General features: G+C 38.7%; 1 protein-coding gene across 1 annotated transcript in view; it reads right to left on the reverse strand.

Annotated features, from left to right (window-relative positions):
* Window positions 1-889: 889 nt before the first annotated feature.
* LOC137410531 (DNA (cytosine-5)-methyltransferase PliMCI-like) overlaps window positions 890-16,439 on the reverse strand; it is a 33,879-nt gene continuing 18,329 nt past the window's right edge. Inside the window, exons 14-29 of the mRNA XM_068095961.1 lie at window positions 14,996-15,205; window positions 13,491-13,596; window positions 13,197-13,379; window positions 11,108-11,271; window positions 10,799-11,006; window positions 8,558-8,617; window positions 8,358-8,442; window positions 7,332-7,483; window positions 6,045-6,176; window positions 4,102-4,304; window positions 3,819-3,930; window positions 3,397-3,546; window positions 3,021-3,181; window positions 2,685-2,925; window positions 1,390-1,506; window positions 890-1,245 (exon numbers count right to left, since the gene is read on the reverse strand). Of these exons, the coding sequence (XP_067952062.1) occupies window positions 1,150-1,245; window positions 1,390-1,506; window positions 2,685-2,925; window positions 3,021-3,181; window positions 3,397-3,546; window positions 3,819-3,930; window positions 4,102-4,304; window positions 6,045-6,176; window positions 7,332-7,483; window positions 8,358-8,442; window positions 8,558-8,617; window positions 10,799-11,006; window positions 11,108-11,271; window positions 13,197-13,379; window positions 13,491-13,596; window positions 14,996-15,205 (2,380 nt within the window). The 3' untranslated portion in view covers window positions 890-1,149. The remainder of the gene's footprint in view (window positions 1,246-1,389; window positions 1,507-2,684; window positions 2,926-3,020; window positions 3,182-3,396; window positions 3,547-3,818; window positions 3,931-4,101; window positions 4,305-6,044; window positions 6,177-7,331; window positions 7,484-8,357; window positions 8,443-8,557; window positions 8,618-10,798; window positions 11,007-11,107; window positions 11,272-13,196; window positions 13,380-13,490; window positions 13,597-14,995; window positions 15,206-16,439) is intronic.

The following is a 16,439-nucleotide window of genomic DNA, read 5'->3' on the forward strand; positions in this document are numbered from 1 at the left end:
TGGGATTTTTGAAGCTGATGACTCGTCAGTCGGGCAATAGTTAAATGTCAAGGTTTTTCTCAACTGCGGGACGGTCCCTCAAACGAGGCGTGTATAAGCAAGATAGAGCAAATCTAGCTAAGCTAGGAAAATATAGGAAGAGTAACGAGAAAAAAATTCATATTAAATATTTTAGCATTATATTATTCCACTATATTTGCTACTGAAACCGTTAAATTTCTGAGCATTTGCTAATTTGTTCACTTTGAACAAATTAGCAAATGCTTTGCTAAGTTTACTTTGAACAAATTGAAGTGGATGTAAATAACGTTTACCTTTTACATTTACTACACTTATAGTACAATAAAGTAGTCCGTCACCGGGTCATGAGAAAAGTTTTCGTACGACTACAAATAGCTTCGTGACGTCATCACTTATCAGCACAACTGCAATATTAGGGTGGTCAGCTCTTGTACTTTTTATTGCTAAACCGTTGGGCCTCTTACTAAATCTAGCAACAACCAGATATAAAGTTTTCAGGTTTTTTATCAACACAATTCTTACAAACCAATTTTTTGGCGAATAACCCCAATCCAATTGTTAAAATGACTAGCAGAGGGTATTATAACCAATATCTAAAAGGTATGAATGAAGCTAGTTCTCCTTAATCTAATTAGGATTGCATTAGTCTGGTGTAATCCAAACTTCAGTTGCTGTAGGCAGGCGTTCTAAAGCTGCCCTTTACAATATAAATAAAACTGAGATAAACATGATTGAGTTTTTATAAAACTAGGTTAGTTTTACCTCAATACAAACCACAGCCCTCAGAGAGCGACAGTGAAATACTGTTTGGCTTCTCAATTGTAATGAACCATCACAATTTGTTTACTGTTTCAGCTTCAACTATTCTACAAGTTTATTTCTAACATATTGTACAATACATCTGCAAAAACTGATGACACAAAATCAGAGCAAAAATCTTCAATTTTTAAAATCTTATAAATGAATAAAATGCAATAGCTCAGCCATAACTCAAATAAAATAAAAATATCCATTAGATATACAATACAATAAAAGTAAACAGAAAAAGATAACTACTGCGCAGAGTAGTTAGTAAGACCAGTATATAAAAAGGTATAAAAGATGTGTAAACAATCCGATACAGCTCGTTTACTTAGCCTCATCTTCTTTCAACTTTTGCAAAACACATTTCTTAACCTCTTCACCAAGTGCCTTTCCCAAAGGTGGTGGCACAGCATTACCAACCTATATGAAAAAAACAAATAATGGTAGATTAGTTTGGGACTAAGGCTAACAACCCATATGTTGGTAGTACAGATTCATAACCTAAATGATGCCATTTTTCCTTTTCTGACACAGATGGGTAAGTTTTCATGTAAGACTACCAACCTGTCGGTGTTTATCAAGTATAGTTCCATAGAAGGAAAAGGAATCTGGGAAGCCCTGCGATCTAGCACATTCTCTTACACTTACAACTCGGTGCTGCTCAGGATGGAGCACTCGACCCTAAATAAAGACCGCAGGCAACCTCAGTCATTGATCAATTACAATGGCAAATGACAATGGTGAACAAACATTGGCAGTGGCTAATGATGTAACACAGGCATAAATTCGGCAACTAATGTACTATGTACATAACGTTTTATTGCATTTGAATTATAAGGCAGCAAAGTTTGCTGTTCATTGTTTTTGTTTCATTGTTCATTGCCTTCCTCACTTTTTTCTCTCATGGCTTTAGGATTACACAAAAGTACTATCAATGCCGTCAACATTTGTAAAAAAAGCAACCTTGCTGCTTCAATGTCTGTCTGAGGCTTTTGGACTCGTGTAGCAGCAAGTGTCAAACTTCTACCGTGGGAAGAATGCCCAATTACAATTATTATCAGATGAAAAGGATATAAGATAAAAGCTATCGTTTTTAGCCAATAATAATAACAAACATTGAAAACTGTTTTCAAAAAGAAATTCTAATTGAGGTTTCACACCAACTGCGCAAATGATGTGTAAGTTTCCGTTGTTAATGTAAAAAATTCAAAGCAAGTTCTCTTAAGAAAGATAATATTGATTAGGGACGATGTATATATTACCGCACTTTTCGGACTATAAACCGCACTCCTATATAAGCCGCATCTGCTTTATTTTCCAAAAACCAATAATAAAACAATATATAAGCTGCACCTTTGTATAGGCCGCAGAACTCAGAACGGTGCTTTTTAACACGGAGGCATCTTTGCTGTTTAAAACGGAACAGTGTCTAACGGCACTGTTTCGTACTAACCGATGCTTTTTAACCTAGCGCCTAACGGAACAGTATCGCTAGGCATTGTTTCGTATTTTCTTTCATCGCTAAAGGCGCACTAACCGTAGATTATGGTTAATGCACCCTAGCTGTCAAAGAAAAAGCCACAGAATAGCCGCACCCTCATATAAGCCGCATGGCTCAAATCATCAGAAAAAAGTAGTGGCTAATAGTCCGAAAAGTACGGTAAGTTATATATAATTCAGATATTATTGATTCATTCAGATCTATTGAATGTTTAAAACAACTGAACAACTATATGTTGACATTCTGTTTGGGCTCTTGTTTGGGGATCATGTTAAAACCAGTTCAATATTATGAAAGAAATACCAAAATAGAACAAACACTATTAATGGAGTAGCTAGCGTATAGTGATGCGGCCCACCTGCTTGCCCATCGGCTCCGGATTGGTGACAGTTGTAGAGAAGAAACCATCCCACTCAAGCCTTCCGTACAGCCCTGCCCAATGGTTATGTCTATTGCCAGTATGAGGCAGACACCAAGGAATTATGGTATTGAACTGCCGGAACTCCGAGTCACATTTGTTGCCTTCAGAACATGAGCAAACGCCACGCAGAGCTCCACTTGAGCTTTTACCATTCTTTGGGTCTCGGTGGGTGTACTTACTGTCATAGAGGCGAAACAAGAAACTCTATAACGACTGAGGAGGGAAAAACAGGAGGAACACAGCCTAATGACTAAAAACTAAACTAAAACTTACAGCAGTTTGGTTTTGGTTCCATCACTTAACCTCACTTCTATGTTAGGCAGGAGCCGCCAGTCGGAGCCAGGCAATGTTGGTATATATGACATTCTAGCGGCAACCAAAGGGTTCATCTCCTTGCATACATGGTCTATCAGCTTCTCCTGTCCACCTCGTATCTGTCACAAACAAGAGCTCAATAAGGACTAAGTCTAAAGGCTTGGAGAGACACGAGATAGCTATTAGTGACACCAAGCCTCCTGAGCTAATCGCAAAGGATTGCAGTTTCAACAATATACCATCAAAGATTGCCTATTCAACAATCGCAAAAATCGCAGCCCAGCATTGTCAACCCGCCTGTCACCAGAAGCGCAACCCTATACGGTCAACTCACCTGTCGCTGGAAATGTGACCCTGCGCTACCATCGTAGCTAATGGAGGACAATTTATGGCCGTTTTTAATTTCTGGTAGATCTGACATGCAGTCCCTGACAGTAATAGTCCTGTAAGGGGCGCTATGCAACCTCCGTATGTTTGATAAGTACTGCAAAAGAGAGGGGCAAGCAATCATACGTTGAGCTACCAATGCTGTAGACCTTGACAACAACAAACAAAACTTGAAAGGAATTCTATCACAACAATTAAACTAAGGTTTTGCTGACCTTGGCTTTTGTGATCAATACCAACTCACCTTAACATCATCAATACCAACTCACCTTAACATCATCAATACCAACTCACCTTAACATCATCAATACCAACTCACCTTAACATCATCAATAACAACTCACCTTAACATCATCAATAACAACTCACCTTAACATCATCAATAACAACTGTAAGCTGGAGGGCTCGAGGGGCAAATACATGCATTGGCTCAGGGTAGAATGGTAACTTTTCACCTGGAGCTGCAGCCAGTATTATGGCTCTGCAAAATATATTAGGAGCGACTTAGTAAGTAAAAGGTGTGATGAACTTAAACTGGTTAGAAATGGCTCACAGACATTTGCTGAACTGTCAGTGTATTGATGCCTATATAGTGTATAGTGAATATCAGGACCAAGTGATGCTGGCTTGAAATAATTGCAGTGTTACCTACCGCCTGCGTGTCTGAGCCACACCGTAGCAGCCAGCTTGCATCACGCCAAATGTACACTGATAGCCCATGGCTACGAGACACCTCAGAGCCATCTTCAACACCATCGAGTTCTTGTAGGAGACAAAGTTTCTGACATTTTCAAGGATGAAGAACTTAGGTCGGTAGTAGTCACAGTAACTGAGGTAGGAGGCGATGAGTGAATTCTACAAAAACAACAACTGCTAGGTCATATACTCAATAGAGACTGCTAGGTCATATACTCAATAGAGACTGCTAGGTCATATACTCAATAGACTGCTAGGTCATATACTCAATAGAGACTGCTAGGTCATATACTCAATAGAGACTGCTAGGTCATATACTCAATAGAGACTGCTAGGTCATATACTCAATAGAGACTGGGTATGCGAATTCATCTATTTATTATAGCTAAGTTAGCAATAAACAGAAATGATGCCTATAGACATATTCTGCTATACACGGACTAGTTAACGAGACTATAGTAGGTAGCAAGCTGTTTTCATGACCAGCTTTCAACCAATTAATACAAAACTGAAGCCAACTATGGCCACCCGCAATTGTCAAAACGACTTCGAGGGTTAAGATGTTAAAACTTCCTAACTCACAATTTGAAAAAACATTGAAGGCCACAAAACATGCTTGGTAAACATAAAGCGACGAGTGGCTTCCTGAATAAAGTAGTGTTAGAATACGCTGTCCCAACTCATCCCATACAAAACAGGGCAGAAACAGCTATTCCCTGCAAGCTAAGCTAGAATAGAATGAAAAATCCACACGACTAAACTTAGGATTGCTTGAGATATCAAGACCATAACAAATTTAGTGACAGTGAAAACAGACAGAGCTTGAAAATGAATGATTACTAAATGCATAAAAATAAATTTTATTCTACGATGTATTCAGAAATGTTAGAATGCCTCGAATAAATTCAGTAGGAAAGGTAAAGCCATACAATATGACCTCCGTGTGGTATATTGAACAGACATGCAGCAACTAGAACAATATTCTACTCCTCACAAGACAGCATAATACTACACGATGTATAGTATTATGCTGCACAACCAACCCAACCTTTTTGCTTAACTGACAGCATTGTATACCAATATCGTAAAGATATTTTGTCTTTCAGCAGTTTTAGATACTAAAACACTTGGGATGCAGGTTTTAAGCTGTGGCATCAGGTCAGTTTATCGGTAAAACACAGACGTATTGTATTAACTACAATGTCAATGATTAGCCAATTCGTGAATGTCAATGTCAATGTCAATGTCAATGTCAATGTCAATGTCAATCAAAAGCAGTTCTGTGTTGGCGGCCAGTTTAATACATTTTCTTCATCTAGTTACCAGGCTACATCGCTTTGGTTACTCAACATGGCAGATAATTATGCCACTACGTCCAAGCAGATTCAGCAAACACCAAACAATTTTTGTTCTTTATGAAGCCTAGGATTAATTTTCGAGCAGTAGTTATACATGTAGATCTACACCTATCAGCTTGTTCATATCATCTTGTGGAGTGCGCTAACAAAAAATTCTCGATTGACGCATATTGGAACTGTTGGAAATTTTAATAACTGTCTGTAAAAATTAGCCATTTTTGGACATCATCTACTTAAAAAATCTCCTCTCATGCTCTCCTCTCATGCTCTCCTCTCATGCTCTCCTCTCATGCTCTCCTCTCATGCTCTCCTCTCATGAATACGGGATTTGAACAAATTTTAGTTCATTTGTTGAAAAAGTGAGCGATTTTAATAGAATTATAAAGCATGGCAGCTGCTTTCTGTTGATATTTTGCAAAGATTACATATTGTTGTATTGGTATCAAACTGAAAGTTTGTAAAAATAATATATAAAAACATCAGGTGGTTAATACTTGGATAATCATAAACAATGCAGACACGATGTATACGCTAAACCAACCTTAAACCTGGAGTACTCTCTTTGGTTGAATCTGTTCATACCACTGAAGCCTTGACAAGGAGGTCCTCCGCACAACATTTCCACTTCTCCTTTTTGTGGCAGTGTCTGACCTTGTCGGTTTATCGTCTCCCCCTGTTCCACAAAGTGCACATAACACAGTTTAAACAGCTAGATAGATAGAGCAGCTCAGTTGTGAAGTATTTTTGGCAGGATTAAATTTGCGTGCAATTCAGCTGAGAAAGAGCTATGAACGATCTGTCATAGATCAGTGATAGGCCAGTCATAGATCAGTGATACAGTCATAGACAGGTGACAGACCAGTCATAGACAGGTGACAGATCAGTGATAGACCAGTCATAGACAGGTGACAGATCAGTGAAAGACCAGTCATAGCCAGGTGACAGATCAGTGATAGACAAATCATAGACAGATGACAGATCAGTGATAGACCAGTCATAGACAGGTGACAGATCAGTGATAGACCAGTCAGACAGGTGACAGATCAGTGATAGACCAGTCATAGACAGGTGACAGATCAGTGATAGACCAGTCATAGACAGGTGACAGATCAGTGATAGACAAATCATAGACAGATGACAGATCAGTGATAGACCAGTCATAGACAGGTGACAGATCAGTGATAGACCAACCATAGACAGGTGACAGATCAGTGATAGACCAGTCATAGACAGGTGACAGATCAGTGATAGACCAGTCAGACAGGTGACAGATCAGTGATAGACCAGTCATAGAAAGGTGACAGATCAGTGATAGACCAGTCATAGAAAGGTGACAGATCAGTGATAGACAGGTGATAACCAGTCATAGATCGGTGATAGACCAGCCATAGATCGGTGATAGACCAGTCATAGACAGGTGATAGACCAGCCATAGACAGGTGACAGATCAGTGATAGACCAGTCATAGACAGGTGACAGATCAGTGATAGACCAGTCATAGACAGGTGACAGATCAGTGATAGACAAATCATAGACAGGTGACAGATCAGTGATAGACCAGTCATAGACAGGTGATAGACCAGTCATAGATCAGTGATAGACTAGTCATAGATCAGTGATAGACCAGTCATATACAGGTGATAGACCAGTCATAGATCGGTGATAAACTAGTCATAGATCAGTGATAGACCAGTCATAGACAGGTGATAGACAGATGTTAGACAGTCATACTTTAAGATGATGCAAGAAAGAAAACTAGGTGTTAAGAAGAGAAGCCAAGGAGAAATGCTAGAACACTGGGACCTTAGACCTGAACCCTATAACTGACCTGCATGACAAGTTTGAGAAGTTCATTGCAGTCATCAGTGAAGACTGTGCACTTGCTGGCATTTAGTGCGTAAGCTCTCGCTGCGGGCTCAACCTTCTCTATGGCCCAACGGCTCTCAGCAATACCGCACTGGTGCAAACCAGCTGACAAGCCTAAAACATAAAATAAAACACGTTGATTGAGCTATATACAGTGGAACCTCGGTTCTTGAACACAATCAGTTCCAGAAGGTCGAAAACCGAGTTGTTTGAAATCCGAAACAGGTTTTCCCATTAGAATTAATATATATAAGTTTTAATCCGTTCCAACACCCTGAATGTTTACCTTTTTAGGATTTTATACATTATTTTATGCATGAAATTGCCCATTAAAATGCTGACCAACACATAAAAAGCAATGTATATCTCAGAAAATGTTAAGCAAAATGGCAAAGACACAAATAACATAAACATAAATGTAACCCAGGCTAATCGTACGTTTGCGTTGTCGTAATCTTCCATACGAAAGATTACGCTAACATGAACGTGTAAAAATAAAAAAAAGGATAAAGAAAATTATGAATAGGATTTTTTACTCGGCTACAGGATGTTCTTTTCTCTTAAAATATCTATCCAATGACACTTGCTTCTGCCTTCTTTTTAGCACTTTTCGGAAGTTCATGATAGTGTCGTTAAAGTCGTTGATGACTCTGGTGGCTGCAGCTTAATCGGGGTGGTGGAGTTCGACGAAATTCTGTAACTCGGCCCATTCGCTACGCATTTGTTTAATCTCGGACAATGCGACAACAGTTGGTCACGGAGAGAGTGATCTACACCCGTACGCCGCTCAGCATCCCACCCTCACGTACGCACTCACGCGTCGCACCGGCGTTCGAACTCCGATTTTTGTTCAAACTACGAAGCAAGAATTTTTTGTTCGGACTCCGATTCGTTCGAACTGCGAGTCGTTCGAAAACCGAGGTTTCACTGTATAGAATGTCAGTAGACCAGATATAAATCTAATATGAACAAAGGGCAATGAACTTACCTCCACATCCTGCAAACACATCCAGACATCTCAACTTCCTCTCATCAGCGATGTCACCCTCATCCTCCCCTATCCGGGGTTTGAGCTGCAGCCATTAATAAATATGATAGCAAAGACCACAACAAAAGAATACAACGTTAGTTGAGCATTGAACTTGCAAGGATTGATGGAGTGCTACAAAGAAAGTGAATACCTCTTACCTTACTCTTTTCCGCTTCTTTGGGAGGATCCATGAATTCTTTCTTTTCACCATCATACGCCTACAGACAGCGCAGTATTTTCAGTAACGGACTACAGATAAAGTTATTTACTTATTGATATATGATATGTTGAGATATGATATATACTTATTAATATTCCTATTATCCACTAGACCGCATCCCAACACATATGTACAGTCACCTCTCATATAATAATCACCACAACATTTACCAACATCCCATGCAATTTGGAGCGAATATTTCACTCTACAGCAAAGTACTGTCCAGCTTGCGATGTTCCAAATTTCTCAAAACATCAGTTTCATTCGTGAAGGTGATGAAACAGTTGAGAATTGCAAATGAAAAAACAATAAAAATATGTAAACTAAGTTGGTTCAAACATCACCGAGTTTGGGTTAGAGTAAGTTATACCACTGAACTTACGTTAGAGCAAGTTGTACCACTGAATGTACGTTAGAGTAAGTTATACCACTGAACTTACGTTAGAGCAAGTTATACCACAGAACTTACGTTAGAGTAAGTTATGCCACTAACTTACGTTAGAGCAAGTTATACCACTGAACTTATGCATTGCCAAGCCTATATTTCCTTGGTGAATCTTTAAGCTAAACAATAAAAACACTCTATTATTAAAAATTACTCTATTAGTTGATTTCTATGTGTAACTTAGTAGTTCATAATTTTATATAGCCTGTCTTGACAAACTGTTGTTTTGCAGAGTTGTCTCCCATCGAGCGGAGCGAGCAAAACAACAGCTTGTCACAATACGCACTGCACCCGATGCATCAGCTGCACTGAAAGGAAGTTGGTCTCTTCCATCTATGCGGTTTGGCCTGCGATGTTATGTCGGTCGCTCCATTGGTGATCACAGCGAATTTAGCCCAAAAGCTTATGCAGAAAAGATAAGATAAAAGCGTTTAACCAGAAACAAGTGTCTGCCGTAAACTTTAGTAAAAATTAAGAGCTTAGGCAAGAACAGCAACTAAACATGTCGTTGTTTGTGCGCTCAGACAGTTTTATTTGTATTTTTGTATCAGTCAGTTTTATTTGTTCTTCTTGATTTTATTTTTAATTTATTTTATTCTCAAGTTTTACTAAAGTTTACCGTAGAGACTGATCTCCGGTTAAACTTTTTCATCTTCTTTTTTCTACATAAATTTTTGGGCTAAATCCGTTATGATTACCAATGGAGCGACCGACATAAAATTGCAGCCAAACCGCATAGACGGAAGAGAACTGCTCCCTTTCAGCGCAGCTGATGCATCAGGTGAAATGCGTATAGTGACAAGCTGTTGTTTTGCTCGCTCCGCTCGATGGAAGAAAACTCCACAAAAATAACAGTTTGTCAAGACAGGCTAAGTTTTATATAACGCATTCATTTTAATGCTATGCGTAATTATCCGTAGGAGTAATAGATTACAAATAAATAAATTAAATAATTATAGTAATATTTGCTCCAACAGACAATGTGCAAGTTTTCACATACAAACCATGTCCTGCCACAAAACAGCTACAGCCATGTGCAAAAGTATAGGACCACCTACAATAATCTAATATTTCTGAAATATAGATAACAAGTTGTAATTTGTCTTAAAAAGGAACCAAAATACAAAAACTTTGTATCATTTTAATGTTCAGAATCTCCAAGATCTGTTTTTATTAGCTAGTCTTTAAAAGCAATCATCTGGCTGTGATCTTGCTAAGCAGTGCTCAATGTAAATGTTTTTTTCACTAAACGCCAATTTGATAAATGAATGCTTAAAATACCAAGAATGCCTGAATTCATACTGCTAAGAAATAGAAATGTCAAACATTAGAAAAAACTTCAACGAATAGGCAACGACTTGAAAGAAGGAATTGGTACTGCCTAACTTTTGCTCGTGTCTCCACACAGAGTAGACCTCAGCGTGTGAGAGTATTATATAATAAGGTTGATTAAAATTCTAACTCACAAACAATACAGTAAAATCATACAAAAGTGTACATTTTCAAGATTAAAATGATATAAAAATATTTCTTTTATTTAGGTTGATTATATTAGGCTTATTGAGTCCTAAAGTTCGAGAGCATAACAATTATTGGGCGGTCCTTCTACTTTTGCGCATGACTGTACATTTGTAGAGATTTGTCTGTATTCTTTCACACTATTGCAAACCTACACAAAGAAACATGATATTTTTACTGAAAACATCAGACACACATAAATGAACAAAGTTTTACCTCTGAGAAATAGAAATCATTATCTTTAAAAAATTTGTCCCTCAGTTCTTTTCCACGAGGATTGTTCACATCCTTCATCGGAATATAGAAGACATCAATGCTTCCATTGGCCTCAGACAAGGAAACCTTCACCTCTTCCTCACTCCAGTATACCATATTCAGGTCTGTTTTGTGAACCTCCTCCATCTTGAGGTGCGTATCCTCAGGTCTACAACAGCCTCTTGTTATTTACAAATGACTAACTTACTAAAATAACAATGTGTCAATCGTCTAGCATTCCCCCTCAAACTTACTGCTGGTCCTTCTTACCTGTAGAACTTGGCAACACGCAAGTGCACATCTTCTGGTGACTCCTTCGTATAGATCTCAAGTATTCGAGCAACACGGAATGGATCCGGGCATTCATCGTTAGAGCCTTTTACGTAGTTGTTGGACCGCCTGTAGACTTCTGGATATTTCATGTCATCATCAAACTTAAAAGCATAAAAACTTGTAAGAAGCAGCATATAATGATGATGTCGCATGATAATATGATAATCATGCGAGCCAAATGATGACATATTTTGCACAACAAAAACTAATGCCGAGGAAACAGGATGCTATGTGCTACTTTCACGATTAATTTGGATAAAGCTGAGTTTTATGTAGCAAAGCTCTTGAAACTAAGCAATCATATACAGTGAAACTTGGATAACTCTAACTTCAAGGGAGCGAAAGTGTTGGAGTTATCAGAACGTTCAAATTATCATAGCACTGTCACAAGTGCATGAATTTATTAGTAGATACATGTACATACACAAACCATATATACATGTATACCGTACTTTTCGGACTATTAGCCGCTACTTTTTTTTGACGTTTTGAGCCATGCGACTTATATAAGGGTGCGGCTATTCTGTGGTTTTTCTTTCACCGCTAGGGCGCATCAACCGGAATCTCTGGTTAGTGCGCCTCTAGCAGTGAAAGAAAATACAAAACAATGCCTAACAGTACTGTTCCGTTAGGCACTGGGTTAAAAAGCGTCAATTTATGAATAACGGCACTGTTCTGTTTTAACTAGCAAAGTTGCTGCTGTGTTAAAAATCACCGTCCTGAGTCCTGCAGCCTACACAAAGGTGCGGCCTATGTATTGTTTTATTATTGTTTTTTTAAATAAAGCAGATGCGGCTTATATAAGGGTGTGGTTAAGTCTGAAAAAAATGGTAAATCAAAAGCATAGATTGCTTGTTGCAGGTTGAACTTTTAAAGGGCCTCTCATGTAAAGTTTTAAACATTTTTATCAGAAAGTATAGATACTTTTCTATCACTTGAGATTTGTTGGTTGTTTTAGGTGATGTGACTGCCAGGACATTCTCAGGTTAAAACACTCAGAAAAAAGACATCTTTTTTCCTGAGCGTTTTAACCAGGATCAATTTTGCCGATTTTACTTTATCCTAAGGTTACCTCGCTTTTTCTTGCTTTCGAAGGACCATCGCAAAGCGGATGTTTAGTAAAATTTGATTTTTGCAAACCTTTAGAAAAGTTGTTAACGAAAATATTTTGCCGATTATGGTAATAAGGAGGCCTAAGAACTACTAAAAGTTGATGTTTATCTCTATGGCTTGGAATAAAGTGATATTCTAAAGTAATAAAAACTGTCTCGGTAGCCGTTGGGCAAAAAACTGTTCGAGTTGATGATGTTAAGTTCGAGTTATCTAAAGCATTTTATCATTGCATGGGAATGGACCAAACAAATCCATTCGAGTTAACCATGCGTTCAAGCTCTATCCAAGGATGAGTTATTCGAGTTTGACGGTATATATGTAAATATTACCAGTTTCACTGTTAAAAATGAGACACAAAAATCTTAACAGCGTTGAACAGTAATAATTGTTTCATTCTTGGACAAATGGCATAACCAATTGTAGATTCGTCTTCTTCAGTTTGCTCAGATTGTTTCACTAGAAAGTTGCCCTTGATCAAAGTTGAAGTGTCTACCCTATAACCATGTTTGCAAAGTGCGTTAGCTTCCCAGTCTTGTGCGTCCTTTGATGGCCAAACATTAAGGAGTTTGCGTAACCACAAATTTTTATACAATTAACCATTCAGATGTTGATTAACACGCGACTGAATATTCATTTTATGCTTATTGCATAATTTTCTCACTGGGAACAAGTAGCCTCAGGGATAGCAACAGGGTGGAGCAAGGAACTGTATACTGGTCAGATGGCCCCTGGGCAGCATAATTTGTCTCCCATGGTGGTCAGTATGAAGGAGCATCAGACTGCGTGTCCGCTCCCCCATAGCGAGCAGCACTCATCACTCCAGCCTCGCAATCTTCCTGCTGAAATCCCTGCGCAAGCATTCTGGCAGACACCTGCTCTAGAGTATCACTAAATGCAAGATGGATGACTCTACCTTTGAGGAGAGGTCCTTGTAGGCAGACTTTCGAGTCTTTTTGTGTTTGAAGCTGTAAGCATCAGGATTGAGGAAGCAGCCGCCACCTACTCTATATGTGTAGCCCATATAGTCAACGCTGGCGTGTAAGTTCCTCTTGCCAGAGGATGAATCCAACTTATCTCCAACTATCATTCGTTCTCTCTGCAATAAGCAAGTCTAGGAAAGAGAGGGCATAAACAATAGGAGAGTCCCTCAGGTAGAGATTGGAGTGACGGACAAATAGGTAAGAGGTAGAACTGGGCTAGAACTCACCCTCTCCTTTTCTGCATTTCGTATGCACGCATCACAGAATTTGACTTTCTTCTCAAGATTAGATACTTTAGGAATGTCTTCAAATCTGGCGAGTTTTGTATCATACCTGGCAGCAAAGATAATACCCGCTAAAATCATAGTCTATTGAGATGTCTAGCTTAATAATGACGCCTAAGAGCTACTAGAAGTTGTTGTTTATCTCTATGGCTTGCAATAAAATGATATCCTAAAGCGATAACGGTAGCCGTTGGGCAAAAAACTGTTCGAGTTAACGAAGTTAAGGTCGAGTTATCTAAAGCAATTTATCTTGCGTGGGAACGGACCAAACAAATCCGTTTGAGTTAAATGGCTTACAAGTTGAAAAGAACACAATAGACCTTATTGAGCAATTCAGTTCGATGAAGGAGAACTGAATTTGATCAGCGTAAGCAGTTTGTGATATAAACTCATAATTATCATAGTTTATAAGAGCACCGATACAAGAAGGTGGCTCAACTTCAGATGACAATTCGCTAACATTGCTCCACTGTTCTAAGATTTATATTCTAACAAGTCATGTTTATAATTTAACACAATTTCAACCAGAGTATAACCCTGTTACTGAAAAGGAGAGCCTAGCTTCGGTATATAGCACTCAAATTAAACACACAAGTACAGTAATGTAAAACAGTATTTATCTATATGACTGTCATAAGCTGCACCATGGTGAGATATAGCTAATCGCCACATGCTGCGCGACAAAATTCTATTCATTCAACTTATGCCTCATTACAGAGTACAGATGTAAGTACATAGATGAGGGCAGAGCTAAGTCCAGAGGTAAGTACAGATGTGGGTAGAAAGTGAAGCTTTAACCGATGCTGTAAATATCTATTGAAACAAAATCAGTTTTCATATCCTGAACCTTAAAACCATAGCTCCGACTGCATAGGAAACCCTGGCACTTGATAGAAATCAATCACTTTAGTACAACTTGTTCATTGAGATTCATTATAACGTGACTTGGCAGCTGGCAGCAGTCTGACACTTTCCTTCAATGTGAGGTTGGTCTTTATAGCGAGGCTATATAAGACAAGTATGCAGTCTCTTGATAGACCACAAGCTGTGGGGCAACAGCAATTGTTAACTTTAACTGTCTCACACTACACAAGCTATCATTAATCTAATGTATGCATAAGATGAAGGGCTACAGCTAGCACACCAGCACCAGCAAAGCTGGTCCCTAGCAACCATAATAAGTAAGGACTCACTGCGATGCATGCTATGTAAATTGGCATTTAGCAGGAAGGGTATAGAATGCCATCAGTGGTCTGGATCACAACACATCATAAAGTTTGAGATTATCACTTGCTGCCGTTCTACATAATGCTAATACCCGCCATGCTTAATAAGACAGCCTTTTCCTGCGGGTAAAAATGTCTTACCTGTTTAAACGGTGCATATTGGGACCTAGGGTATCAAGTTATCATCTATGGTGTTCCTCAATACAACCAGATATGACTTACCATTTTTGAAAGAAATATGCATTTTTGTCCTCAGAAATGGGGCTCATTCCGTCAACAAGCCCTCCCTCGCTATACCAGTCTTTAGAGAGCTCATGCCTATGCACATCAGCCCGACCTTCGATATGCCCTGCCTTCATATCATCACACTCATCTACCAGGAACAACTCTTTCTTGTCACCAGTTTCTCCCAGCACGGTAGCTTTGGAACGACTGTTTACAAAATGTGATGATTGCGCCTGATAGAGCTAAGATACTATCATCTATGAGGACAAACAAGATTAGTCAAAACCGGTGCTATAGGTAAGCAAATGTGTACAAAACCAACATATGTTTAGAAGAATAGGACCAGCTGCGGGTAAGACTAGCCACAAGCCTCCCCCATTTCTCATAGTTTCTAAGATCTAGTTGTTATAAGATGACCTCACACTGACCAAACATTCTGTCTCCGAGTTCAAAGCTGTTATATAGAGATATATCAATTAGATATTATATTATTTAAGTTATTATTATCTATTATTAATATGATTAAATTATATATTTATTATTAAATTATTATCTCTTTATATATATATATAATCAATTATATAGCCTAATGTATCAGTAACAAATACAGTTACAAATGCCAGCAGCACTCTCAACCATTCAAGGTACACTACTAGCATATCACGTTGTGCAAGTACTCTCAACTCGTGCTGGGCGCGGGTAACAAAAAACGTTGGACTAGCCGGTTTATCTTCTATCGAGTAATAGAAATTTTGAGCATTTCGATCTTGCGGGTTCAGGTTCTGACTTGCGAGTTCAGGTTTTGGTATGCGAATCCGTCGAGTAGAGTGGACAAAAACTCGGTCTATTGAGCCCTGAGCTCTGTTTAACAACCTGCCTGTTAATGTTGTGAGCACGAATATCGGTCGATATAAAATAGTAAAAAATTATAAATATATTGAATAGAATTATAATTGCATTGTAAATTTTAATGTCTGATGTTTAGAAATTTTAGACATGAAACCCGTCTCAACAAACCCGATACCCGAAAAACCCGTTGGCCAAGAAGTACTCGTGCCCAGCACTACTTTCAACCCTCCGCTGCATACATGTATATTAGACAGCTGCTTATCGCAAGTCTCCTCACTATAAAATACAGTGTGCCCTCGGATTACGATGAACCTGTTGTGTTATACCATTTTTTTCGCCTCACAACGTGGAACACAATATTTTTTCACCCTTGCCATACGAGATTTTTTCCGCCATACAATATCTGCAACAAAAATTTCTCTCGAAATCCAACTTTGGCGGTCAATATGCTAAATACGTCGGAATAACAAAGATGCCGATATGTATTCACCGAAATCCCTTCCACAACGCATGAAAGAGATACGATGCTCAATCTCTCTCAGTTCAGCTTTAACGTTATTGGTTATTGTGAAAACAAAACCGGAAACAGGTG

This window comes from Watersipora subatra, chromosome 1 (assembly GCF_963576615.1).
Source record: "Watersipora subatra chromosome 1, tzWatSuba1.1, whole genome shotgun sequence".
NCBI classification, from domain to species: Eukaryota; Metazoa; Bryozoa; class Gymnolaemata; order Cheilostomatida; family Watersiporidae; genus Watersipora; species Watersipora subatra.